The sequence below is a fragment of the Perca fluviatilis genome, chromosome 17, assembly GCF_010015445.1.
Source record: "Perca fluviatilis chromosome 17, GENO_Pfluv_1.0, whole genome shotgun sequence".
Taxonomy (NCBI): Eukaryota; Metazoa; Chordata; class Actinopteri; order Perciformes; family Percidae; genus Perca; species Perca fluviatilis.
Genome location: NC_053128.1, coordinates 21,612,662 through 21,638,114, shown reverse-complemented (window position 1 = coordinate 21,638,114; position 25,453 = coordinate 21,612,662). Strand labels below are relative to the sequence as shown.

Here is a 25,453-nt window from a genome sequence, read left to right as displayed (position 1 = left end):
TCGAAGTTCACGGGGGTTGCCAGGTTGCAAATGCTAAACCCAACGTCCCACAATGTCAATGTTATCTAGATGCTAGTCTCGCATTGCCAGACATTACTCCACAGCGCAGGAGGAAATTAGCCAACTCTGCGTCCTTTTGGGCTCTAATCTAATCTGGTCTGGTCTCCATCTTTTAAATGCATCTCCAATATTTACCTCTGTTTTACCATGTCTCTGGTTATGCAACTGTTTAGAAGGCAAGTTTTTTTTTTAGGTTGGGAAGATTGAAATATCTCTGTTAATCCAGTTTGTTTGGTTGCTGCTACCCTCACTGCAGCCCGTTGTTTTTGCATCTCATGTCTGGCAACCCAGGTGTCAAAATGGGCAGTTGACACACAGGCCAAAACAAAAACAGACAGACATTCTGCCACAGAATGGAAATTTTAAAAAGGAGAAAATACTGACTTTAGCATTGTTGTCATACAATGACTGTAATTGTAATTTTGTAATTAAATACAGTAAATATTACATATTGAACATTTAAACGAGATCAGTATTTACCCTAGAAATGTTGCAGCTCCAATTGTCCGGGATTTTTTTCAATGTAGATGGCAACAGTTCACCTTTAGAATTTTTCATTTCATTTTCTATCAACACGGACAACACAAAAAGTTAAATTCAAAAAGATTGGACTCACTTGGGTAGCTGCTGAGCTCATACTGGGACAGAGGTTCGGCTATGTCTGTCTTGACAGGTCCTTGCTTGATGTCCTTGTCTAATTTCTTCCCTGAGGGCTCACTGGGCTCCCTCTCCTCCGGCTGCTCTATGCTGTAGACTGGGCCCGACTCATCTGGGCTCCTGCTGAAAAACAGGAAAGAGTGAGACAAATGGGTTTTAATTGGATATGGCAACACAACCAAATAACATCTCGAGAATCTTGTGGTCAATTTGAGTATCATTTTGGCAGTTAAAAACAAATATCTACAACAAATCTTTCAGTTAGCCACTTAAGTTCAGCAAAGGCTACAGATGACAGGTGGAACAACAAGAAAAAAACAAAAACAGAATGACCACAAAAATTCAGGCTCAGGAGCGATGTTGTCTACAGTGTTAGTAACCAATCCTCCTGTCAGGCACAGGTGCCTTTCCCACATTCATCTAGCCAATGAAACTGAGCTACACCCTCATCTGGGACCGACTGCATGCTGAGTACTTCTCAGTATCTTAGCCTTTGTTCAATAAAAGGGAAAAAATTTTTACTTCCTTAAACAAAGGAGCAGAATTGAATCTTAAGGCTAGTGAGTAGTGACAAATCAGTTTTGGCCAAGAGACAAGAAAAAATTACTCCTCAAAAGCTAAGCGTTGGTACAAGTTAACAGACGCAACAACAGATACCTGTTCACTAAGCAATCCAGAACTTAACTAAATCAGAATGTCCAGCAGTATAATCAGTCCTGGTAAAATGAAAGCTAGGTATCTTATTGAACATTTATATATTACATTTAAACGTTTCTTTGTTTGTACAACAAATTAGTTTGTTTGCTCAAATAAAGGTGAGCAAAGAAATTGTTTTCAGTCCTGTTGCTGAGTGCCAGAGTATATTTACTGTAAACAATAAGGAGACACCCTGTGTTTTTGGTTTCCAAGCAACTATAACAAGCAGACACTAAAGCATTAAAATAATTCACCAGCACATTTTGAGGATGCTTCACTCAGATGGTACAGGATAAGGACAATTACTTTAACTTGAAGTTTGTTCTATTATTCACCTCACCTCTTACAAGAAGTCACTCCATTCTGCCAACTGTCACTCCTGTTGGAGGAGGTAGGGGGGTTATCAGGTGAACGTCTCATCTTGTTCGCTTCCAGCAGTGATGGCTCCCCTTTTCTATTCTGCCGTTCCACCAATGGTCTCTGGCTGGAGAAGCTTCTCTTGCAAAGTTCCCTCTTCTCGCCTGAGCCTGGTTCACTATGGCAAGACTCTGAAGGAATATCACCATGTCCTTGTGGAGCTGCCCCTCCACTTCCACCTCGCTTCTCTCTCCAGTCACCAAAGTCGCTGTTCTCTGATCCCGTCTCCCATTCCTCTGCCTGACCATGCTGGTTAGAGCGTGCACCAGAGTAGTGGCCACTGGGCCAGTTGTCTTCCCCACTGCCTTTGGGGCGACCAGGCCATGGGTTTGCAAACTCTCCATTTATGTACTCATCACTTGTCCACTGGTTTGTGCCAGGTTCACGTTCTTGTTGTAGACGACGAAAGCGGGGAGGCTTGTCTTGACGGGGTGGACGCCGTCTCCTTAACATCTGCCTATCAGGGTTGTCATTGTCAAAGTAGAATTCTCCTTCACGGTCCTCTGTGCCATTTTCCATGAAGGAGCCAGTGAATTTAGGGGGGTACTTGAGAGTCTCCCGTTCAACAGGTGGTCTGCGGGAGTAAGTACTCTCAGCTCCAGGACCATAACCATTTTCTTGCATGGAGCCACCAGTGCTACTAAGTTGGGGCCCACGGCCCCTCCATGTAGAAATGTCCCTGGATCCTCCAAAGCCTCGACTGTAACTTCCAGTGGTGTTCAGTCTGGGAGGCAGCATGCGACCTCCAAAGCCCCTGCTGGCCTTGGCCTTTTCTCTGGAATCTGGGGCCGTCTGGTCATCTGTGTAAACCTTGTTGGATCTCCAAGAGTCTTTATCAGCCTTACGGACTTCTCCAGACTCTGTGTAACCTTCTCCATTTTCAGATCCCTTCTGACGGCGCCTCTTGGGCAGTTCCTCATACTCCGAGGCTTCACTCAAGGTCTCACTGACATTTCGCCTGCGGGGCTTGCCTCTCTGGAACTCCTCCACCTTGACAAGGTCCCTTGGTGGTGCTCTGCCCCTGCCTGTCCGCTGAGCGCCGCTGTTGTTATTGTTGTTATAAGCCCCTCTGAGATTGTCTCCACCTCGGCCACCACGGGTTCCACCTCTTGAGCTAAATTCCCTAAAGCCTCGACTGCGGCCTCTACCCGTTCCCCTGACAGCACCAAAGGCCTGTTCTTCATCGATGAAGATCCAGTTATTACGCCGAGGTGCCTGGGGCTCCCGATTTTCCTGGCTATCTCTAGGTGACTGGCTCTTGCCACTGTCCCAGGTGCTCTCCTTGGGAGAGTCGTCGCTGTGGGTGCTCAGAGGCCTCTCTGTTTTGGTGGGAGCTGGTGACTGACGCTGCCTCTCTTCGGGGTGTTTCTCAATAACAGGTGAGGCTGCATGCCTGTTGCTGGCAGGCTGGTTATCTTTCTTCAAGTCGTAAACATTAGTAAGGACTTCTTTCTCCAGGCGATAAGGGACAGGCTTCTCCTCAGGCTCAGGTTTAGGCTTCTCATTCTCCTTGTCTTCCACTTTGAGAGCCTTGAGTACTGGTTTCTTGATGGGCCCAGTTCTGCGAGTCAAGGTGCGCCCACTGGTCTCAGATGGCTGGCTAACACTACTACTGGAACTGGGTTCGGACCACTGGCTTTGAGCATTGTTGAGGCCTCCGTCTTGTTTCTGGCCTCCATCTCTCTTCCAATTGTCCTTGGAGCCATCTAAGGTCTCATCGTGTGATTCAGAGCCATCTTTCAGATGCTTGTCTCTAGAGTCTTGTTTTGGGTAATCACTATCCGCATGATTCATGGAGTGGTTCTGAGCAGTGGTCAGCAAGCCTTGGTCATGGTGTTGGTGTTCTCTGTCTGGGCCTCGGCTCTGGTAAGCATGATGGGGGATATCATCTTGGGGGTGGGTCAAGCACTCACTGGCCCTCTCTTCATAGGAGTCCTGTTGGGGGCAGGCCATATCACTTCTGTGGGAAAAAAAAGATACAAAAAAAAGATGAAGAATCACAAAACAGACAGAGGCCCACTAAGGGGAGCCTATGTCACGAAGTAGGGTTTTAGGCGCCAATATTGCTTTGTGAGGTCAGTTCCAGGGATTTCTTTTATCAAAATACAAAAAAAGGCCGTAATTAAAAAAAACTGCAAAATTCACAGGATCCAATATACTGACCTGTCATCTGGCTGGCCACTATCTGAGCTTTCATGCTGCCTCTGGTAAGGTGGAGTGAAGCTGCGTAAGGGGTAACCATCTTGGTTCCACATAGGGTAAGGCTCAGTGGAAGGGGCTCTTCTCTCTTGGTGCAGGTTAGGATGGCATCCCTCATCGGAACCAGGGCTGTTCAGGTGGTCTTGGTGGATCATGGGTTTCATCATTCCTGCTGAAAACATTTACAGAGTTCAAATAGGAGTTTTTCCTATAAAAAAAATGATTTCAGATGTGAAGGTATGTACTCATTTTATTGAGTTAGAGTGGACAGTACCAGGGTAGTAGTCCACAGGAGATCGTCCTTGGGTCATGCGGGGATCCATGAAAGGTGGCATCATCATCCAGCGGGGATCAAACCCGAGGACGTGTGGGGGGTAGTAGCCTCGCTGGCCATGGCTGGACCCAGATGGGGCAGGGTGACCTGACTGCTGCCAGTGCTGCATCTTGTATACTTGTTCCTGTAGAATGTATACAACAACTTGTAAGAGAAAATTAAGATTCCTTGCTCTGTGTAAAAATGAATTCTAACATTCAGCTAAAGCCAATATAAGAATTCAGAGTTGGCAAAGTCAAGAGGATATCTTCCAGTGTTCGTCTTCTTAGTAGGGATGTCTTGAGAACCGGTACTTCAGTACCAAGTCATTAGCCTCTTTCCGACCAAGTAGTTACAGGAACGTAGTTATAGGAACAGTCCACTTCTAAAACAGTTCTACTAACTACTCTTCCCCCAAAACCGTTTCTTCCATTTGCATTCACACTGGCCAAGTGGCCATAGGAACTGACCTTTTGTTACTATAATCACAGCCATCTAACCACCACTATGCAGAAAAGGGAAAAGACCCTGCCCTGAAGAAGGAGCTGAAAGAGTTACAGGAACTGTGGCCAGAGGAACTTAATTATCCCCAAATTGGTCCAGTCGAAACAGGAGAAAAAAAGGGTTCTAGGAACGTCATGTTCTAAGAACTGCAAAAATCCCTTTCAGTCGGAAAGCAGCTATTACCAACATTCTTAAAATGGGACAGTACTTGTTTTCTGCAGTAGTGTAGGTACCGTTGGTAACGAAGATGAGTGAGGTTCAAGTCATTAACATTACTGTACATTGCAAACTGTAAAACTTCTAATCCTTACCCTGAAACAGGCCCTATATGTTTGTTTGAGGCAGCTATTGAAATGTTAATGTTTTAATAAATCTTTTTGACCCGCCACCATGTCAGTGAATTTAAACTAATACTTGCATTCAGAGTATAAGGTGTGTGTGCGTGTTTATGAGTGCACCTTAGCACTAGTTTTATTAGTCATTGTCAGACAGTATGTTTGATAACTAAAATATCTCTCTCACCCCCTCTTTGTCTTTTTTTTGCCAGTATCAAACAGGAGGATGTCCTCCAGGAGAGTACAGTGGTTAAAGTTGATGTTTTTTGTAACAGTTTGTGATTTTGTGATAGTTTCATTGTATTTTAAGAGAACTGAAAAAAATTTGAACCCATTCTTTAAGTCTACATTTAAGATTCAACACAGAAGATGTTAAAGCTGCTCTCATCAGCTGTTCTCTGGAAACGAGAAAATTACCATATAGTCTAGCAATCAGCCTTTTTTGACTTGTCATAGTAGGAAAGTTTCCGTTCTATTCATGTGTCCCAGTTAGCCACGGCACTGGAATTCAGCCATCATTCATTCTATAATTTACAACTGTGTTTTCCTACAGTGACAGGTGAAGTGAAACTTTGCAATTTCACTAAATGAATAAATCCACCCTCTACAGATTTAATTTTCTGTTCTTCTTACATGAGATAACCAAACATCAGCTCCAAAAAAAAAAAAAATCCCTGACAAGAATTAACGGAAAATCCAATCAAAGACAAATGGGTTAACCTTCACAAGACTGTTTGCATGTTGATGACCGCAACCTTAACAATCCTTGCTTCCACAATCTCTTTTAAACCCCTCTTCTCACAAACCAGCCACTAATACATTGACACATTAGTCTGGGATCAAGACTTTATGGGTTATGGCTCCTGGCGCCCACCTGCTGCTGTTGCTGTTGTTGTTGTTGTTGTTGTTGTTGTTGTTGTTGTTGTTGTTGCTGCTGCTGCTGATGGTGCTGGGGCTGCTTTTGAAAGCGGGGTGGGATGGGTTTGGAGGGATGACGTCCACTGTAGTCTCCTGAGGGGGAGGAGGGCTCCTGGACATCGTCATCACTGGCACGGTAGTTAGAGAAAGCAGGTTCCTCACGGTAACTATGGCCAGGAGAGTTGTCTGGGGGACACTCCGTTACATCTGGAAATTATTTAATCGTAACACATGCTTAGAATTTGCAGTTTAATCTGCAATAATCTTTACATTTTATATATAATACATAGGCCTTAATGTACTAGTCTACATGTAATTTACCTTTCGTGCTGTACTGCCAGTTCTCATGGAGGCCTTTACTCTGTTCCCCGTCTGGGGAAAGTGGAACTTCTTTGCCCTCTCCCTCTTTCTGGCCCTCCTCTGTCCTTGATGTCTGCCTTTCAGTCTTCCCAAACTTTTCATCCAGCTTTTTGAGTTTTTCAGCACAGGCAGCCAGCCGTTCCTCACGGGCACGCCTCTCTTCCTCCTCCCGGCGTCTGCGGGCCCTCTCAACAGCCTCTGACAACTCAGGGGACACATACTTCGCCCTAGCTGGAGCCTGAGACTGGCGCTGGTGATCTTCCTGGTCAGCCAGTGGCTCACCTTGGTTTTTCTGCTGGGTCTAGAGATGGAATAGAGGCAATTCAAGGGGGAGGTAAATAGTATAGTATATAAAGCACATAAATCTATAATGCGTCCTTTGAGAAATGGCTTAACTGGGAAATTACTCTTAGTGACCAAAAGGATTTGCTGATTTTTAAAGTATGCATGCTAGAGGTTGTTATGCCTTTTCCCCAGAATTGATATTTCGGGTAACAAAACAAACATGTCCATTTCTTCAAAACATATTCCTGATAGTTTAACTTTCAAAATTCAGACAGATTTTTCACATTGAAACTGGCAAAAAAAAAAAAAGAGTCCTTATTTCCATTATGTATGTCACATCATTTTCAGTTGCCTAGCAAAAGGAATGGCAAGTAATAAGTAGTCAGACACACATCTCTATGGTGACTGCAAGGTCATCTCGAGTCTCACTCAAGGGTGTTTGAAGGCACGCTGCTATTCATATGCTCTGAAGCGTTGCCTTACCCTCCCCAGTTACAGAGGGATTAAAGAACAAGATGTGTTTTAACTGTATATATCATAATGAGTTAATCTTAAGGCCGGGACACATCAGGCCGATATTCGGCCGTGTGACAGTCTGGCGAGGTCAGTGACTCAAATCTGTTCGGTGTGTCCCGTCTGGGGGGCTGTCGGCGTTCATTTTGGCCGACCTGACATGTTCGGTCGGCGGCAGGGAAGTCGGGACTCACCCAGAAATGACGAGCGGAATGAGGTGACTACAGTCTCTCAAAATCGCAAAAACGCTACCAAGCATTGAACACATTTACAAAGACAGACTGGTGAGAAAGGCCAATAACATTGTATGTGACCACACACACCCCCTGGCATCACATTTTAAACTACTGCCATCTATGCGTCGTTTCTGCCTACCCCTTCTGACCAAGAACAGATCCAAATTCTCTTTCGTACCACAAGCCATAAAAGCTTTAAATCAGTCAGAATAAGCTAGTCGTCCAGCTGGCCTGATCATACACAAGGGTGTATAGTGTATTGTAGTTTGTGATGTATATTTGTCATGTCTTGTCTGTCGGTGTCTGATGCAAGGAGTATTTGTTTGTATCATATGTCTGATGTCTTGTCATAAAGTGCCTTGCGATTGTGCCGCAAACCCAATTGCCCCACGGGGACAATAAAGTTATCTACTACAAAATCTGATGAAAATCTTTTAAACTGACCTTTGTTGAGTTGAAATGAAGACAGATTCAGCAACTGCACGGCCTATTACTCGCTTAAAATGTTTTCAGAAACACGTTTCAGTGAACTATTTTAGTACAATATGAGATCATATTCTGAACGGCCGCCATGACAGTCTGGCTCTGATTTTCCGGAGAAAATAAACCCATGTGACGCGTTCGTCCAATCAGCTGGCGGGTTTCATTTCTTGGGCAACATTACAGATTAGCGCCGCCTGCCGTTATGGAGATGTATTACATCTCGTCTCCTCTCGTCTTTTTGGTCTGTTCTGTGGCAGTTTTTTGGACCTCGGGGACGCGACTGATCATATCGACGGGGTTTTCTGTCAGCGGTCGCCGTCGGCTATATGTGTCTACACCATTAGACAAGACATCCCAGAGGAGGAAGATGAAAGTGGAAAAAAACAGCATGGTGTGTTGTTACCGGGGTGTCTGTAGAGAGATATCTGCCGTTGGTCTTCCGGGGAGGCTCGTGGTGGTGATGTTGGTAGGAATAGCTCTCCTCAGGGCCCTCCTGGGTGTAAGACACCTCACCTGAATTTAGGGAGGATTGGCAGTCACGCTGGTTCTCCCTCTCCCATTCAGCCCTAAAAAGTAACAGATCAAAATTAAACCAGGAACCCTTTAAATTAGGGATGCATGATTCAGAAAATGTCACGATTCAATATCGATTTTTAAGCTCACGATTCGATTCAAAATCTTGATTAAAAAAAACAACTTTTCCCAGTAGTTACTTTTCCCATGTGACTGCAGTAGACAGAAAAGAAACTAATGAAATGTAGTTTGATATTACTTTATATGTCTTCATACAAAAATAAAAACTTTTGCAACTAAAAACTGCAAAGTGCCAAGCTTTTGGCCAGCTTTCAAATACTTATATATATATATATATATGAATTGATTTTTAGAATTCTATGAATTCATTTTGAGTCTGTAGAGCTTGAATCGCGATACGAATGTGAATCGATTTTTTTGCACACCCCAACTTTGAATAATGACAAAACAAGAGTGTGAGCCTATTTAGAGCAATAATAAGCTACCAGGAAAGAGATCTCACCACATCCTGTTTTTTTCACCGTGGTGGTGGTCTTCTTCGTCATCACTGAACTTAAGCTTCTCACTATAATCAACTTCCTCATGGAGTCCTGAAAAAACAACAAACAGTCAGCGGCAGTAATGTAGGATGGGATATAGAGCATTGTGAACAGGCTTTCATATCCTATCTGCATGCTCTTTGCTGGTTAACTTACACATTACAGAAGCTGATCTCATAAATGAAGTCAGAGCAGTGAATGGTAATAAATGCTGGTTTATGATGACTAGAGAGAGACAAGTCTTTTTTTTCTGCACTCTGATCTCCTCCTGCGCTGGGCACTGCTCCATGCGCACTCCGTCTACACGCGGGTTCCCCGCATCCATCGCGGCCTGGATCATTTCTCGTGCACCCTGCTTTATTTCCGCATCCAAGTAATGGTCTTTATGACGCGGATAAAGTACAGTCGCGATGAAGTTCAGAGGTTCCGAAATAGATCTCACCGAAACGTGTGCTGACAGACTCTAAGAGCGTACTTTTCATCGTTTTCACTCCGTGGTCCGTCTCAACCTCTTTGCTTAGGAGACGCTTTGCAGGTGGAACGGATCGGGTACTGACACACGTGCAGTTCGCGGTTTCTGTTTGCGTCATCACAACATTTCGGCCGTATTGTTTCGGTGATAAAAGTATTTTGGCCATTTTCGGCAGTTAAACAAGTAATACTGACCAGCCCATCCATCCTCGCAGTCATTGTCAAGCTCATCCAGATCCTTCAAGTCCTCTGGATTAATGATGGCTGGGCGTTGCGGTCTGTCACCAGGCCTGCGGATGGGCTGAGACGAGGGTCGAGGTGTAGCACGGACAAAGCGGTTCTCTCTTCTCACATCACCACTGCAATCAGAGATGGCAGAAAGACAAATTAACAATTGCCAAACATCACAAACCTCTTGGTAAAACTACTTAATGGATAAATGTGCTCACATTGTGAATGTACTTACTTAACAAGTTCAGGTTTGGCGTAGTTCTGTCTAAAAGTGGGTTTGCTGTCAAATCGGGCTGGGGCAGCTACGGTGGTCGGAACATGGTCTGTACCTGGGGCTTCACGTGTCTCTTTAGAGCACATCTGAAAACAGCAGGATGAAGCAATGTGTTCGTAGTAGAAATACATGGAGCCACCAAAAGGATTTGAGCTGTGTCTGTCTATATTCAACAGCTAATTTTGTAAAGTAAAACCAGTAGACTGTCTTTGAGGCATTTTTATTGTTGTTTGTTTTTAAATGGCCTAAAGGAGTCATATAGTACTTACAAATGCAGGCAACATGTCATGGTAGACAGCAGTTGAAGTGTGGTGAAGCTGGTACTGCAGGGCAGTGGGGACGGTTGTTCTGCGGACTGGCTGGGCAGGTCGCAGGGAAGGCTCCTTGGGGTCAAGGACTGGTGACTGAGCAGTCACTACACTAGAAGAGGTTGTGCCGGTGGCAGAAGGGGGGTGGGATAAGGCTGGAGGGGAGCCAGTCTCACCCAGGGCAGTGAGCTTACCCTCAGGATCTGCCGGCAGGCCAAGGGTCAGGGCTGAGGGTTGAAGGTTCCTGCCACCACCTTCCCTCCAGCTCGTCACATCTTGAAGTGGGGAGAGGGAGATTTTAGAAACATCGATGAACTAATTCTACATGGAATGATTTGCCCTGGCAAAATATGAAATTAAAAGTAATACCACACTGTTTTTAACCTTATTGCCATGACTTTAATGACAGAAGTTAATTGCGTAGTGCTAAGTCGATCAGTGCTCTCTGTATCACCGAAACAGCCAATACAGAACATCCAAAATTGTCCGGTGAAACTTCAAAAACGACATCTATTCACCCATTTGCCACTAGGGACAATTGCCCGACCCAGGTGTGAATCAGTGAGAATATGTCAACATGTCTGTTGAGGAGTTCTACTTGCTTGAAAAATATTCAAGTACAAGATGACATCAACAGACACACAGCATTGGGTTGTAGAAACAGTAAACTGCTCTCTTCCTCCCATTGTTGGAAGTCTTTTCCTTTAGTTAATGCCATTAATGTCAAAAATCTTGCCACCAATTTAATAATTTGCTTTTCAGCAGGCATTATGTTATCTATGAGACTGTCAGCCAATTCCTAAACGTTAAGACTTACTCTGGGGGCGGAGGCTTGGTCCGGGCCCATACGACGGATCGAAGCCGCTTCTTTCCCTGCCAGCCCTGTCCTGTTCTCCAGCTGCCTTCAGTGTGGGAAATTCCTCGTGAGAGAAGGGCTGAAGTCGGTTTGAGGCCCTTGAACCTGATGTCATTAAAAGAAGTGGCATAAAGAAAACTGTTGGCTGACTTATGCAAACAGAAGAATGCTGTGCCAATTGCCATAGACATACACACAACCTGGACAACATGATTCACCATTAGAATGCCATTTGATTTCAACCATTCCTCTCATAAAAAGATAATGACTCACCATCTTGCTCTACTGCCTTTCCATTTAGCTGGGCCCATTGCTTTGGTCCACCTGTGTTTGTGTTCTGTGGAAATGAAGAAAACCAAGGTCACAGTCAAATATTTTTTGATTAGGTCTCTTTGACCTTTGAGGGTTTTTTTCCTGACAAAACATGGTTAAAAACAGCCAAGGCCATCTTGATCTTCTCTCTGTGTTAGCTACATGGGAACAGAACAGACACACTGAGTCAAACTGAGACCCTTAATCCAGCCCACAGTATTTAATACACACTGGGACAAACTGAGAATGTTTATTTGCCAAGTACCAACATTGATTATTAAAAAGGTAAAATTGTACTGCAATTGTTCAGTCACATTTACCTTTAAGACTGCAGTGAGTTTTGAAAAGTACCGTGAAAACTAGGGGTGCACCGATCCGATATTAGGATCGGATATCGGCCCCGATATTGCAATAATAGCAGTATTTTATTTATTTATTTATTTTTACACTCCGTCGCAGCACCGGGCCCCTGTTAACTGCGTACCCTTCTCACTCATGGTAGTAACTTTATAACACAACAATTAATAACCCACAACTAACTCTCTTAAAAAGGATAAAACACCAAAGCATATAACAGTTTGAGACTTAAACAGTTTCTAACACTAATAATTTTACATTTACAAATGTAGCTACACCGCCGAATGGCATGCTGGGTAACATTACAGCTGCTAGCCTAGCTAGCCACGTAACAGTCTGTTAAAGGGGTGATAGAATGATTATATAGGGTATTTCACACTGTTCCTTATGGTCTCCTAATGGGGTATGTAACATTGGTTGGGCTGAAAATGGCCTGGTTGATATTTTACTGGCCCTTATGCATCCCTGTGTTTTGGCCCTATTTGTAACAAGAGCTTTTCTTCCAAATATGGTATGGTCATGAATATTTAGATGAGCTGCGCGCTGATTGTTTGAGCGACTTGCCATACGCAGACATTAGAGACGCGCGCTGATTGGTTGAGCGAATCCCCAATACACATACATTAGAGAAGCGACAGAATCTCATATTCCAGACACTGCAATGTTTCATTACCAAATTCACTTCTGAGACTTTTTTAAGCGAGAAATCAACTATATAAAGCTGAAATATGGGCCGTTTTACAAAAATTGATGGCTAATTGCAAATTTGGTAAGACGTGTCGGACTTTAGGAGCTCCACACAGTCTGACGGAAAGCGGCAGCCTGCTGGGCTCCATACCCAGCGCAAAGTCACCCTTTGTGGATACTGCACTACGGGGCTCCGCGGCCAGCTGCCGGCATAACTAATATATTTACGGTTTGAATTTCGTCACGCCACTTATATAACATCATTCCCCAATGCCTTATAAAGCCAACCGTTGTGTCCGATTTGATTTTAAGGCATTTTTACGGACGCGAGGCGTATTTGTAGGACGAGCCGCTGCTTGCTATATGTCCCATTCATTACAATGGGAAAATACCGCAGCTAGCTAGCTACACTTTCGTCATAACTAAATTATATTTACAGTTTGAATTTCGTCACGCCACTTATACAACATCATTCCCCAATGTCTTATAAAGCTAACCGTTGTGTCCGATTTGATTTTAAGGCATTTTTATGAACGCAGGAGTCTTTGTAGGACGAGCAGCTGCTTGCTATATGTCCCATTCATTACAATGGGGAAATACCGCAGCTAGCTAGCTACACTTTTGCCATAACTAAATTATATTTACAGTTTGAATTTTGTTGTCCCCGCACTTATACAACATCATTCCCCAATGTCTTATAAAGCTAACCGTTGTGTCGCGATTTGATTTTAAGGCATTTTTATGAACGCAAGCGCTCTTTGTAGAGCCGGCGCCGCTTGCTATATGTCCCATTCATTACAATGGGGAAATACCGCAGCTAGCTAGCTACACTTTCGTCATAACTAAATTATATTTACAGTTTGAATTTCGACACCAACTATATAACATCATTCCCCAATGTATTATAAAGCTAACCGTGTCCGATTTGATTTTAAGGCATTTTTATGAACGCGTGCCCTTTGTAGGACCAGCAGCTGCTTGCTATATGTCCCATTCATTACAATGGGGAAATACCGCAGCTAGCTAGCTACACTTTCGTCATAACTAAATTATATTTACAGTTTGAATTTCGTCACGCCACTTATATAACATCATTCCCCAATGTCTTATAAAGCTAATCGTTGTGTCCGATTTGATTTTAAAGTGCCCATATTATGAAAAAATCACTTTTTCTGGGATTATGGGTGTTCTTTTGTGTCTCTGGTGCTTCCACACACATACAAACTTTGAAAAAAATCCATCCATGCCGTTTTGAGTGAGATACGGTTTCTGAATGTGTCCTGCTTTCAGTCTCCTAGTGAGCTGTTCAAAATCGGCTCGGACTGTGACGTCACAGTCCGAAATGAGCTGGCTAACCACAACCGTTAGCTCGTAGCGCTAAGCGCATGCTAACGGTAGCATGCTACGTCGTTCCTCAATAGCAAAGCACTGCTACAACACACACAAGTTCACCATAATCTACAAAAGAACTACTTACATGTGCGCCCTGATTTAGAAGTCTCCCAGCTAATCCTGCCTTGTAACTGACCAAAGTTGGAGAAACAGCTTTCTTTTACTGTCTCTAGAGTTAGCTAGCTGACATGCTCTACATCTGAGCTACTGAGCATGTGCAAGTGCAATCAAAGATAGTACAGAAGAAGAAGAAGAAGAAAAGAGGTCTCACTCTGTAGCTAAAACAGAAACCAGGTGAAAATAGCATCTGCAGCAGTGAGAGAGAGCTGTGCAGTACAACAAAAATATGGTGTTTTTTGAAAATTAAACCATGTAAACCTATTCTGGTACAATCTTAAAATACAGTTATGAACCTGAAAATGAGCATAATATGGGCGCTTTAAGGCATTTTTATGAACGCAAGGCGTCTTTGTAGGTGGAGCAGCTGCTTGCTATATGTCCCATTCATTACAATGGGGAAATATCGCAGCTTGCTCACTTTCGCATAACTAAAGTATATTTACAGTTTGAATTTTGTCACGGCATGAATATTATAGGTTCCTCAAGGTCTTACAAAGCTTAGCTAACACTTCAATTGAATGTATTTTTGTGAATGTCAGAGTTAGGAGGAGGCTAGCTAGCTCTCATTGATGGACTCCATCTCACCGTGGCTCTATCAATGAGACTCGCGGACAAGAGGCGTTTATTTCCCCGATTGTTTAAATAACTCAACACACATACCCATTATAAGATTAACTGGAACCTGCGGGCTGCGGTAAAAGATTTGTTGCGTATAAAGCTCGCTGACACTGGCGGTCAGGGCGGGCGGTATAGCAACCCAGGGCGCACCAACACCGGCACTAAATTCGACACACAGTCGGAGAAAATTTGCAAATAGCCATCCATTTTCGTAAAGCGGCCCATATTTGAGCTTTATATGGTTGATTTCTCGCATAAAAAAGTTTCAGAAGTGAATTTTGTAATGGAATAACAGAGATCGCGCGGACCTAGCTAGATTCAGAAAACTACCTGATCTCAGGTCAGTTGGTAGCCTATGTAAATGTTGGGCGTACCATTCTCTTAATACACCCATGGGCTGACAAAGGTTCCGGTTTTTGGGAGGTTGACCGTCAACTTCCAGCTTTGTTGGGATTCGCCTCCGTTTTGCGGCAGTTTCAAAATATGAGATTTTCATAGTAAAGGGGTGTCAATGGGATTTTGAGCTTCTATGTATGTCCTATTTACCCACCGAACTGTCGTTATTCAACTATGACAGGGTAAAATCGGTTTTGCATTCTATCACTCCTTTAAGCTGGGAGAGGCTACGTTCGCTACTGCACAAGAACCGAGAAGAAAGTTAGCTAGAAGATGAAGAAAGACCGGAGAAACACCAGAACAACGTGTGCCCAAGAGAGGAGCCGTCTGTTGTTCCCAAGTTTTTTCTTTCTAACAAATCGGACAGAATTTAGCCACTGTTGTTGCCGCCCTCGCGCTAACGTTCTCGGCCGTGAACGCGTATTGCGCTTAACGTTAAAGACCTGTCACTTCAAACATGCAGCAGAGCAACGTTATGAACGCAATCCACCTCCGGTCCCGCTACAGACCGTTGAGAAAGACGGGTTCAGAGCAATGACTAAAACTCTGGATTTAAGATGTCTTGCCTCGCTGAAATACGTCCGCCAACCTATTAACGTTATTCAAACAGCGAAGGAGGCTGACAGCGGAGCTACGTTCAGTCCCCCACTACAACCTAACCTACCTGTGGCCAAGGTAGTGGTTATACAGTACTAGCTTACAACTATTTAGTTTTGAAAGGGAAACTGTGTTAAAGTTGTTTGTATGTGTAGGCTATTCATTTCGATTTGAGTTTATTTTACTACTTTGCAGTTGCACAATACAAATAGTTTAGCTTCTGTAACTGTTTCATGGATTCCCCTTCATACAAAGTTATTGTATTATGTCGTGGAGCCAAGCAAACCCTTAATCAAAGCTTTAAGTAAACATGATGACATTAACATGTTTTTGTGATATTCTATGTACTCCTGACAGTAGAATAAGCCATTATAAACCTATATAAAAGGTGGCCCATTATTGATGGCCCATTATTATGTATTTAAATTTATTTTAAGAAGTTTGATTACATTATATTTTCGATTTGAATGCACAATCAGGGCTCCACACTAACTTTTTGCCTTGGTTGCACTGGTGCGCCTAACTGTTTTTATTTAGGTGCACCAGCACAAAATTTAGGTGCACCCAAATTTTTCCTCGCATCACCGTAACGCTGAATGGCGATACGGCGATATATAGCTCTGTATTTTTTTACAAAGTGGGCTAAATGTTCAGTTTTAAGTCAAAGCCACTTTTCACAAGCTCTTTTATTAAAACAGATTGTGATTAAAATAAAAATCAAAGACAGGGTTTCCTTTACCAGTTTGAAAATATACAGCTGCAACACATGTAAATGAAAGTTATCTAAAATAAATAGCCTAGGAGATATATTAAAAAAATATATATCTGAGAAAGCTCCTTCAACAACAATAACAGACTGATTAAAAGACAAAGAGGACGCCCGGATAGCTCAGTTGGTAAATATAGAGGTTTGACTCCGTTTAGTTAGGAAGGTCTGGTGCCTTTAGTGTCTTCCACATGGTGGAAGGAAGGTATGATGTGGAAGGTATACAGTTTATTATTAATTCAGCAACGGTATCTGGTATCGACAGATACACAAAGCCCTGGCATCGGGACTGAAAAAGTCGGATCAGTGCATCCCTAGTGAAAACTGCCCTAGTCTTGCAGTTTTGTGTTAAGAGTGCTTGTGAAGATTAAATAAGAGACAGCAGTTTAAAGACTATCTTTATGATCAAGATTAAAATCTGCAAAAAATATCCCAGGATAAACATAACCATAGCTACACATACACACCTCCTGGTTGGCTACCGGTGAGGGCTTCTGAAGATTGGAGACAGATTTCTGTAAAGCCAGCTGCGGCTGCAACTCCGGCAGCTGTGGTATTGATGCAATAGAACTACAAACAAGCAAAAAAAGAAGATAAAAAAAGTTTAGTAAAATGTAGTCAAAGCGGGCCAAAAGGTACAATGACTTGATAAAAAAGGCACAGAAACACAATAATCTAGACTGACAGACTGGACAACAACTATTTCTAATCATATAGTAAAAACTTTGCAACAACAGCTTGACTTTTACAAAACTATTGTACTTTTTCATGATGCTGCCTTCTGAGAAGGATAAAAGTGTGATGCTGGTTTTTCAGAATGTACCTTCCTATTGCAGCCAGTGTAGTTAACTTACTAACTTTTCTTTTAATGTTCGACAGCCTGGCTTTCAACAAACACTGTAGTGCATAAAAATATAAAATAATTACTTTTAGCACAGTGGATTTACCTGAACTTTGTTATAATGATCAGATGAGGGAGTAGTTTCAACAGTGTGTTAACCTTTCTCTCCTTACCTCTTTTGATCGGGTTGTTCCTGCTTGTTCGCCCATCCTGTACCGTCTTTCGGCACAATAATCACGTTGGGATCGTTTCCTTTGTTTTCAGACTTCAAGCTCGGCAGGTGAGCAGGTGGGGGCATGCGCCGTGCTGCGGCCACTTTGCCAAGACTCTGCAAGCCATGTCGCGGAACTACTGGGAGAGAAAACACAGAAAGATAAAGCAAGAGGAGTGACATCACCAACGGGACTGACACATAGTAATGGAGATGTAAATATTGTAATCAAATAAATCAACCTTACCTGCGTTTTTCTGAGTTTCTATTGATTTTCCCTTGTACTTGTCAAATAGGCTGAGTGAGGAATACTTGCTTTTCCCATCCTTGGACTTGGTTATTTGCCCCAAACGATCGGACATTGCGATGTAATGTCATCGAGTATGGAAATTTTTCTTTGCGCCTCTTCCCAGTGCCTTCTGATTCTACAAAGAGAAGAAGAAATGTCAACCTTAAGCAGACCTAACTAAGCCTGTTTTCATCCACCTGTTTTTAATGCGCATTTTTTAATTTGCACATAAAAACCTAAGTGGAAAAGCATTAGCATCGCAAACAAGTTTAAATACTTGCCCGAGGTGGAAAAGTTGGTGCATCAGTAAAAGCAAAACGCAACAAAGTACAATGGAAACCGATTTAGTGAATAAATAATGACGTACATGAAACATGCAGTGTTTCCCACAGAATTAGACCGGGGGGTTGCCGCTCTAGCAACTCAAGTTCAGCCAGCCCAAACCACAGCGGCGGGGGTCTTATCCCAGAACTGGTGCTGGGGTTTGTGCTCAGCTGGCTGAATTTGAGTTGCTCCAGCCGCTAAGGTCTCTGGTGGTCCTGAGCTGGTGAGGAGGGACGCAAGGTGAAGCTCTTTGCTCCAAAAAACTGTAAATTGTAATTAAGGACTTGTATGTTTTGTCTTGTCTTTTGGTTACATAAAAAGACAAGAGAAATGTAAATATAGGATTAATGTTTTCCAAGTTTAATAAAATAAATCAACTTTGCATGAAATGTTTCTCCAGCTTATGGCTACAAAAAGTAGACAGCAGGGCTGTCAAAATTGGCCACAAACTATTAGCGGTCTACCTCAGTGGACATGCCTCCGTGCGTTTGTCGGCTTATTTGAAAACAAATGCACGTGACCAGAGGCCCGTTCCAGAAAGCAGGTTTAGTGAAAACTCTGAGTTGGTTAACCCTGAGATGAGGGAAACTCTGGGTTTTCCGTTCCAGAAAGAGAGGTAACTTAACCTCGGAGTCAGTTACTATGGTAACTGAGTCTGTGAACCTAACCTGGTCGGGAGCAGGTTTTCTTCAAGAAACCTCGAGTTTCTCTCAGTCTCCTCCCACTGAGAGGGAGGAGAAACTCATTCTCTTATTCATTCATTCAGTCTGTATCAGGCGCATTTTAATGCAGTTTTATCTGCATGAATAAAAAACGTATTTGTTTATATTTGGCAGATTATAAAACGTTTTTTTCTCAAACATGTCACGCCCTTTTGTCGACGCATCCCATTGACAAAAAGCTGTATTAATTCACAGAGAGTTTACGTTGGGAATTGCCTACGTACATAGATGTATTTTCATTTCCACATAACCGATTTGAGAGGTATTTTTATCACAGTCCATTAGATATGTAGATACCTTATCCATCCTCATATCACTAACATCAACCATCGTGACAGGCTTTAACATCCCAGCAGATTCTTTGTATCGGACATTCTTTTTCAAAGCGCAGTTTTCTTAACAACAGTGTAGCGGATCATACTGTAGGCTAATAGCAGGCTAAGCCACTGTATGCAGAGCAATCAGAAAAGTGTGACTCTGCTCTGAAACGTTTTTTAAACTTTTTGTAGTGTTCCCTGGACAGTAGAGCCATTAAAAAGAAATACATCATTATACATTATAGTTCTGTTAATGATCATGGTGCTGCAGCCTCAGAATGGGATTAGTATAGTTTACTTTTTCCGCCCGCGGGATTGCACCTAAATGAAATTATAGGTGTAGGCCTAATACAATTCCAGTTTTCACCAGTAATATTATAAGTTAACTGTGATTAAATATGAAATTAATACACTGTGAATGTGTAGCTACGCATTGACTCGAGCAGCAATTTTCTCCCACACCAATTCTCTCTCTTTTGCAGCAGCAGCCGCTGTCTTGCTTTTTTAACGAAACACATGTTCAAACTCGCTGTTTGTGCACATGAGTATTTCCGCCGACCCGTTTGTTTGTGGTTGTTACCATGGTGAATCCATGGCTCCATTCATACTGCCTTTTGTGCACGCGCGTAACCCTGAGTGAACATACTCTGAGTTGATTGAACCAACTCATATCAGCTATTCTGGAACCGAAAACTCAGAGTTTCCCATCTCAGGGTAAATCAACTCAGACATCAGGGTTAGACTCAGAGTTTGTTAAACCTCCTACCTGGAACGGACCCCAGAGGGAGAAGATGGGAGTGTTGCCAAAATATCTATTCCGAAGCTGTAGGGGGAGCTCTATAGAGAGACCTGCGAGCAAAAAGCGAGAAAACTGCCAAAACTGCATAGCGCCCCTTTAAAGATTTACATAAGCATCTTTGTGCCTTCTTCTTCGCCCTTGTTATTTGTTTACTTCCAGCAGCAGCAGTCTCATGATAGAAACGTCATCAACACGGCCACTCGCCCACTGTGAATTGTCTTCCCGACCGGCAGCTGGGCTCAATCAGACAGGAAGCTGAACGTTTAGACCCAGGCCCACAAACGATTGAGCGAGGCAGATAGCTGCGGTAGAGCTGTTTTTTCCACTCTATTCTAATATACATTTTTATATTTGAATGTCTTTTTACTAATCAAATATATATTTGGATTTAGAATATTCGTTGACATTCCCAGTAGACAGTGGGCTGTTTGCCACCACTGTGCCACAGTTTATGTGGCCGACCACTGTCCATAGATTTAGCTCGATGGGTAGCACTGATGGGCACTATAGTTGGTAGTGACAGTCAAGCATCCATCTGCAGTGAATTAGAGAGAGCTTTCTGATCTTTCCAGCCCAACCCAATGAATCAATATTTTACCCATAAATGTCAGTGCAAATAAAGAAACAGCAAAGCAAAACTTTATAATGCCAGTCCCAACTTTTAAATCAGACATACTTTGTTAGTATTGTGAGCATATGAATCAGATTCAGTGATGTAAATTTGGAAGGATAGTTTGTTCGGGGTTTCTCTCCGATCAGTTTTTAAAATTAGAGAAAGACTATTTTCTCACACATTTGCAGTCAGATGGGTGATGTGTATAGTTTACGCAATGTGTTCATGCGCAACTTTAATAAAGATGTGAGCCAATGTGAGGTGACGCATCAGACGTCCTAGGTCAGTCACAAGAGTAGCGCGGACACGCGCTTCACACCGCGAGCGGGTACGCGCGACACATGGCAGAAAGGTTGAGGGAAAGGAAAAAGAGACTGTGCCGGCATGAAATCGGCATATATCAGACTGATGGCCGAGCACATGAAAACCGGTCACCGGCCGGTCTATCATTGCATCTCTAGATGTCACGAGAACTGGTACTTCGGTACCAACATTCTTAAAACGTGACAGTTCTTTTTTTTCTGCAGCAGTATAGGTACCGTTGGTGATGAAGATGAGGTTGCAATTCTTCCAGAACAGATGGGGGAAGCATATATAATTATTATACATCTATTTTCTAATTGTTTTTTTATTATGTGAATGTTGCCACTATTGTTGTGTTTTTCGTAATGCTCAAATGTTTAAATAAAGGAATTGTTTTATTTTGTTTTTTACACGCCGTGGTGGTGACTTTGTTATCAAGTATCATGTACTTTTGGTGGTATCCGTACCAACTGCTAGATTTTTGGTAACGTGACATCCCTAGTCCTGTCCTTAAATGCACATGACTTTATATGAAAAAGTGTGATTTTCTCCTCGTCTACATCTGCTGTGAAACTTCAACTTCAGCTTTTGTTTATTCCACATCCTGACCTGAGGGCAGAGACGCCAACATGTCCAAATTGTCTATGGCCGTGTCACAGTTCCTTGTGTAGGATTACTGGCATTTTGTACAAATACATAACTTACAAACAGCACTGCGTTGCTGTGATCAAAACCAATGCTAAAGACATGCTGCCCTTCATGTCCATAAAGTTACGTGAATAAGTTTAAACAAGATAAATTGACTGTTTACTCTAATGCCAGACACCAATCAATCAGAGCACCACCCTTTTTTCACTTCTCTATATGTTTGATAGAACAGTTCAGATTAGTGGATTAAACGGGAACATTGTTTTCTGGTATATTGCTTTTGAGTTTTTCATATATATTTGTTCTATGCTTTGATCGAGTCTCCACTCCACTTTGAAGTCACTGCAAACATCCATATGGTTTGCACCAAAAATCTGTCTAGTGCGACGACTGACCATTTTCATTGGTCGCACCAATGCGCCTGCAGTTCTGTTTCTGTGTGTGTTGTTGGGTTCAGAGAGGAGGCAGACGCCGCCCAACAGAGCTATACATGCGATCAGTTGAAGTTGAGATGTGGTTCTGAAAGAGTCTATTAGCCTGTGAACTAATTATCTAAACTAAGTAGCATTATGTATAAAAAGCAAACATATGGTAATAACATGTGAGACGCTATTATCTAATAACGCTTAAACGTACAAGTGCGGCAGGAATAGGCGCGGTAAATTTTTTGGATGCACAAAAATTATGTGCTGGTGCGCCAATGAAAAAGTTAATGTAAAAATTTTCTGGAGCCCTGTAATGTAGTTCACATCTGACAAAATCCTTAAGTTACATAATTTGACAACATGAAATGGTTAACTACAAGGCTCCTTGTATACACCAGATGTAACGCAACAATACTAACTGCAGAAGTACACAAAAACATGTGGATAAACAAAATTATGAAAAATGAAATATAGCTCCTAGGGATTTTCTATATAATATTAAATTATATACACTTGAATCTGCCACAATAGTCAAATGGCAACAAACATTTACTAGGAATAGCAGTTACACCAGATCTACCAACTGCATTTCCATAACAAAAATCAGAATTATTTTATCTTAAAATGAAGTGGTTTAGACGAGGATGAAGACAAATCAGATATAGTGCACACTCCAAATTGTGTTTTCTCGAGTTAAATGTTGCGATACATAGCCAAACATGTTGCGAAATAACATTTGTATGATGGCTAACGTTACTTGCGCTCACATTTCAAAGTGACTGCTTCACACCAACAACGTTACCAAAACAATGTGAATAGATGGAGAGACAAAGCTTTAATAATGTGGGCTACATTTTCGTGTTGAGTTTTATATAACGTTAGCTGCGGCCAAAAAGCCCACAGCTGATGTTTTGAATATTTTATACACAAACGTAGCTTTGCGAATAAATATGGTCGTTTCAGTCGAATACAAGAAAACCCATAACGTAGCTAGGTTATCGAAGGCCGCTCTGTTAAAGCTCCGCATAGGCGTTTTACCGGGACTACTGGGAAAAATCTATCCATCAATGTCGATTTAGCAGAGTATCAAAACAGACCATGCAATTACCTTCTACTTTGATTTCGGAATATATTACTATAAGGACCACAGAATTATAAATGTAACGTTAGTTGACGTTTAGAAATGGAAGCTAGCGTTATGACAGCTAACAAATTCCTTAACGATATTTGAATTTTAAAGGAGATTTCAATCAGACAACCAATAGAAATTAATAAATACTAAAAAATACTATACTAGCTACAAGTATGACATCATTTTTGACCACCGCAGAATAATGTTAGTTGTAGCTAGGTGTCCTTAACGTTACCTCATTTATAAAGCTAATTCCAGCACATGAAACGGACACTAGCTAGCCAGTTCGCTGCACGAAAACAAAAACAATCCATTTCAACTAGTACAATACAACAAAACCGGTAATGGTTAAATAAACAGATAGACTAACAGTTACCTAACCTTACTTAAATTGTAACGTAATAACACGAACGGCAAAACGGACCATAAGTGCAGTTGCTAGCCATCACTAGTAAAATATGCTAGCTAGCTAGCTGGTGGCTCAAGAAAAATGGCTATGTAAACATGGCAAACAGTGGCCACGGTACTGTAGGGATATTAAACTATGTAGATATGGATAAATTACTGTTTTAGTTTTTTCAAGCAAGCATGCAGAAATAAACACACCGCATATTGTTCTTACTTAGCATTAACGTTAGCTAAGTTAGCTTCGATAGTCAAAGCTTGTTCGAAAACAATCCCGTTCAACTTCCAGTCTAGCTAGCTAGTATTCAAAAACAACCCTGGCAGGCCGGTGATTTCACCGCATTTGCATTTATGCTTGACATTATTAAACACACTGTTTTTTTAGGAGATCTCTATAAAACACTCAGACCCATGCTTATATTTTGAATCTTTGGTGTTTTTTTCAGAACGGTCTCACGACTGCGATGGGAATGTAGGACAAGGCGATTAAAAATGGCTGCTGCCCAGAACAAAGCAACAATAAAACTGGCCAGCGGAGAAGACGAGCAAAACTGAAGATTTGAAATAACCACCTACATCCATAACTCACCGGTTGAACGACTTAGTGTATCTTCTGATCAGTGACAGTGATATATTTCCACAAAATGTTGTCTATTCAAAGGATGGATGGCGATTGAAAAGCCCAATCTTCATAGGTTGAACCGATCGCAGCGTTGTTGCTGGGGTCCTACCCGGCCTGTGTAGGCTTGATCGGCTCGGTTCAGAGCGTCATACGTAACCGAACGTCGTTGGCAGAGAAACACAACAAGCGCCTCTGCTGGTTTATTTTAGCACCTCCAGAAACACCCTTTTCTTTTTTAGCAATGTTCATTAGTCTTTTATGAACATTAGATTACAAACTGCAGTAAATGTCACTAAAGTAAAACTAAAAATATACTCTGAAATGGCAGGCATATTAACATTTAAATGAAAACATAATAACAAGAAAAGATGAGATCTGCACCCAGTGATTAGCTGATGATGTAGACAACTGCAGGGTAGGGTATTATAGTAAACTTCTCTAATGTTAACGTCTATCTATCTATAAATATATAAAAGTAGGCAACTTCAGAGATAATGTGTCTGTTGCAGCCACAAAGTAACTGTAATCAAAAAAAAAAAAAATCCTCTTATGTTGAAATGCATTCACTGTTCTTTTAACATCTGGATGGCGATTTCTTTTAACCAAAGAGCTCTATATTTTGCATCTCATTCATCCATTCACAACTAAATCTCTCTGGCCATATGTAGCCTACAGCAAAACATACCATGTAAATTTAAAGATATGTGAGGAATACATTTTAAATGTATAGAGAAGTGAACTCTGAAATGTAAGACTTTCCCCTCTCATAATTAATCTAAACAGTGTATCCGGCTATGTCAGTGAGTATGGTTAAATTACATCAGTGTCCATGTTTTGAGTCATATCCTGGCTTTGATCTTATTCCAGGTATGACTGACTCTACTAACTTTACTGGTATGACTGATTTCTTACTGAAAATTATTTTTTTATTCAATTAAAATATTTCCACCAAAAAATGGAAAAGTAAAAACAATCCGTTCTTTCTTCTAGCTTTTCATTTATCTACTTATTTACACTACTTATTTACACATTTACTTATTATCCACTCTAAATTGTAGGTGCTATTTTATTAATGCTTTATCTGGATCACAAGAAAGTTGTCTGTAAAAGGAACATATAGGAACATGTTTGCTCTTCAATGTGATGTGATTTATTTAAAATATATACAATAAAATAAAGGGATGAAATTAGGCAATGAGAATGAAACATTCTGAAACATTCAAATCTGGAACAACGGATAATCATGAAATTTAATTCCAATGGATTCAAGAATTTTTCTCTCTGTATCATGCATTTTTTTTATTGATTTGTTGTTTTTCACAGGTCACAGTCTGAATAATTTTAAATAAATAGGGTTTTGCTGCTTTG

The 25,453-nt window shown here is 41.8% G+C and overlaps 1 protein-coding gene across 4 annotated transcripts in view; it reads right to left on the bottom strand.

Annotated features, from left to right (window-relative positions):
* The window catches only part of prrc2b (proline-rich coiled-coil 2B), a 33,345-nt gene extending 9,127 nt beyond the window's left edge, over nt 1-24,218 (bottom strand). The window contains exons 1-17 of one of the 4 annotated variants that reach the window (XM_039778941.1): nt 24,053-24,218; nt 17,734-17,911; nt 17,449-17,626; nt 16,902-17,004; nt 11,463-11,526; nt 11,151-11,294; nt 10,295-10,608; nt 9,987-10,111; nt 9,716-9,879; nt 9,013-9,100; nt 8,380-8,542; nt 6,421-6,760; nt 6,056-6,306; nt 4,304-4,487; nt 3,994-4,201; nt 1,754-3,790; nt 677-840 (exon numbers count right to left, since the gene is read on the bottom strand). In XM_039778941.1, coding sequence (XP_039634875.1) covers nt 677-840; nt 1,754-3,790; nt 3,994-4,201; nt 4,304-4,487; nt 6,056-6,306; nt 6,421-6,760; nt 8,380-8,542; nt 9,013-9,100; nt 9,716-9,879; nt 9,987-10,111; nt 10,295-10,608; nt 11,151-11,294; nt 11,463-11,526; nt 16,902-17,004; nt 17,449-17,626; nt 17,734-17,848 — 4,642 coding nt within the window. In that variant the 5' untranslated portion in view covers nt 17,849-17,911; nt 24,053-24,218. The remainder of the gene's footprint in view (nt 1-676; nt 841-1,753; nt 3,791-3,993; nt 4,202-4,303; nt 4,488-6,055; nt 6,307-6,420; nt 6,761-8,379; nt 8,543-9,012; nt 9,101-9,715; nt 9,880-9,986; nt 10,112-10,294; nt 10,609-11,150; nt 11,295-11,462; nt 11,527-16,901; nt 17,005-17,448; nt 17,627-17,733; nt 17,912-24,052) is intronic. The other 3 variants (XM_039778945.1, XM_039778943.1, XM_039778942.1) reach the window with 3 other exon arrangements.
* Nucleotides 24,219-25,453: the final 1,235 nt, after the last annotated feature.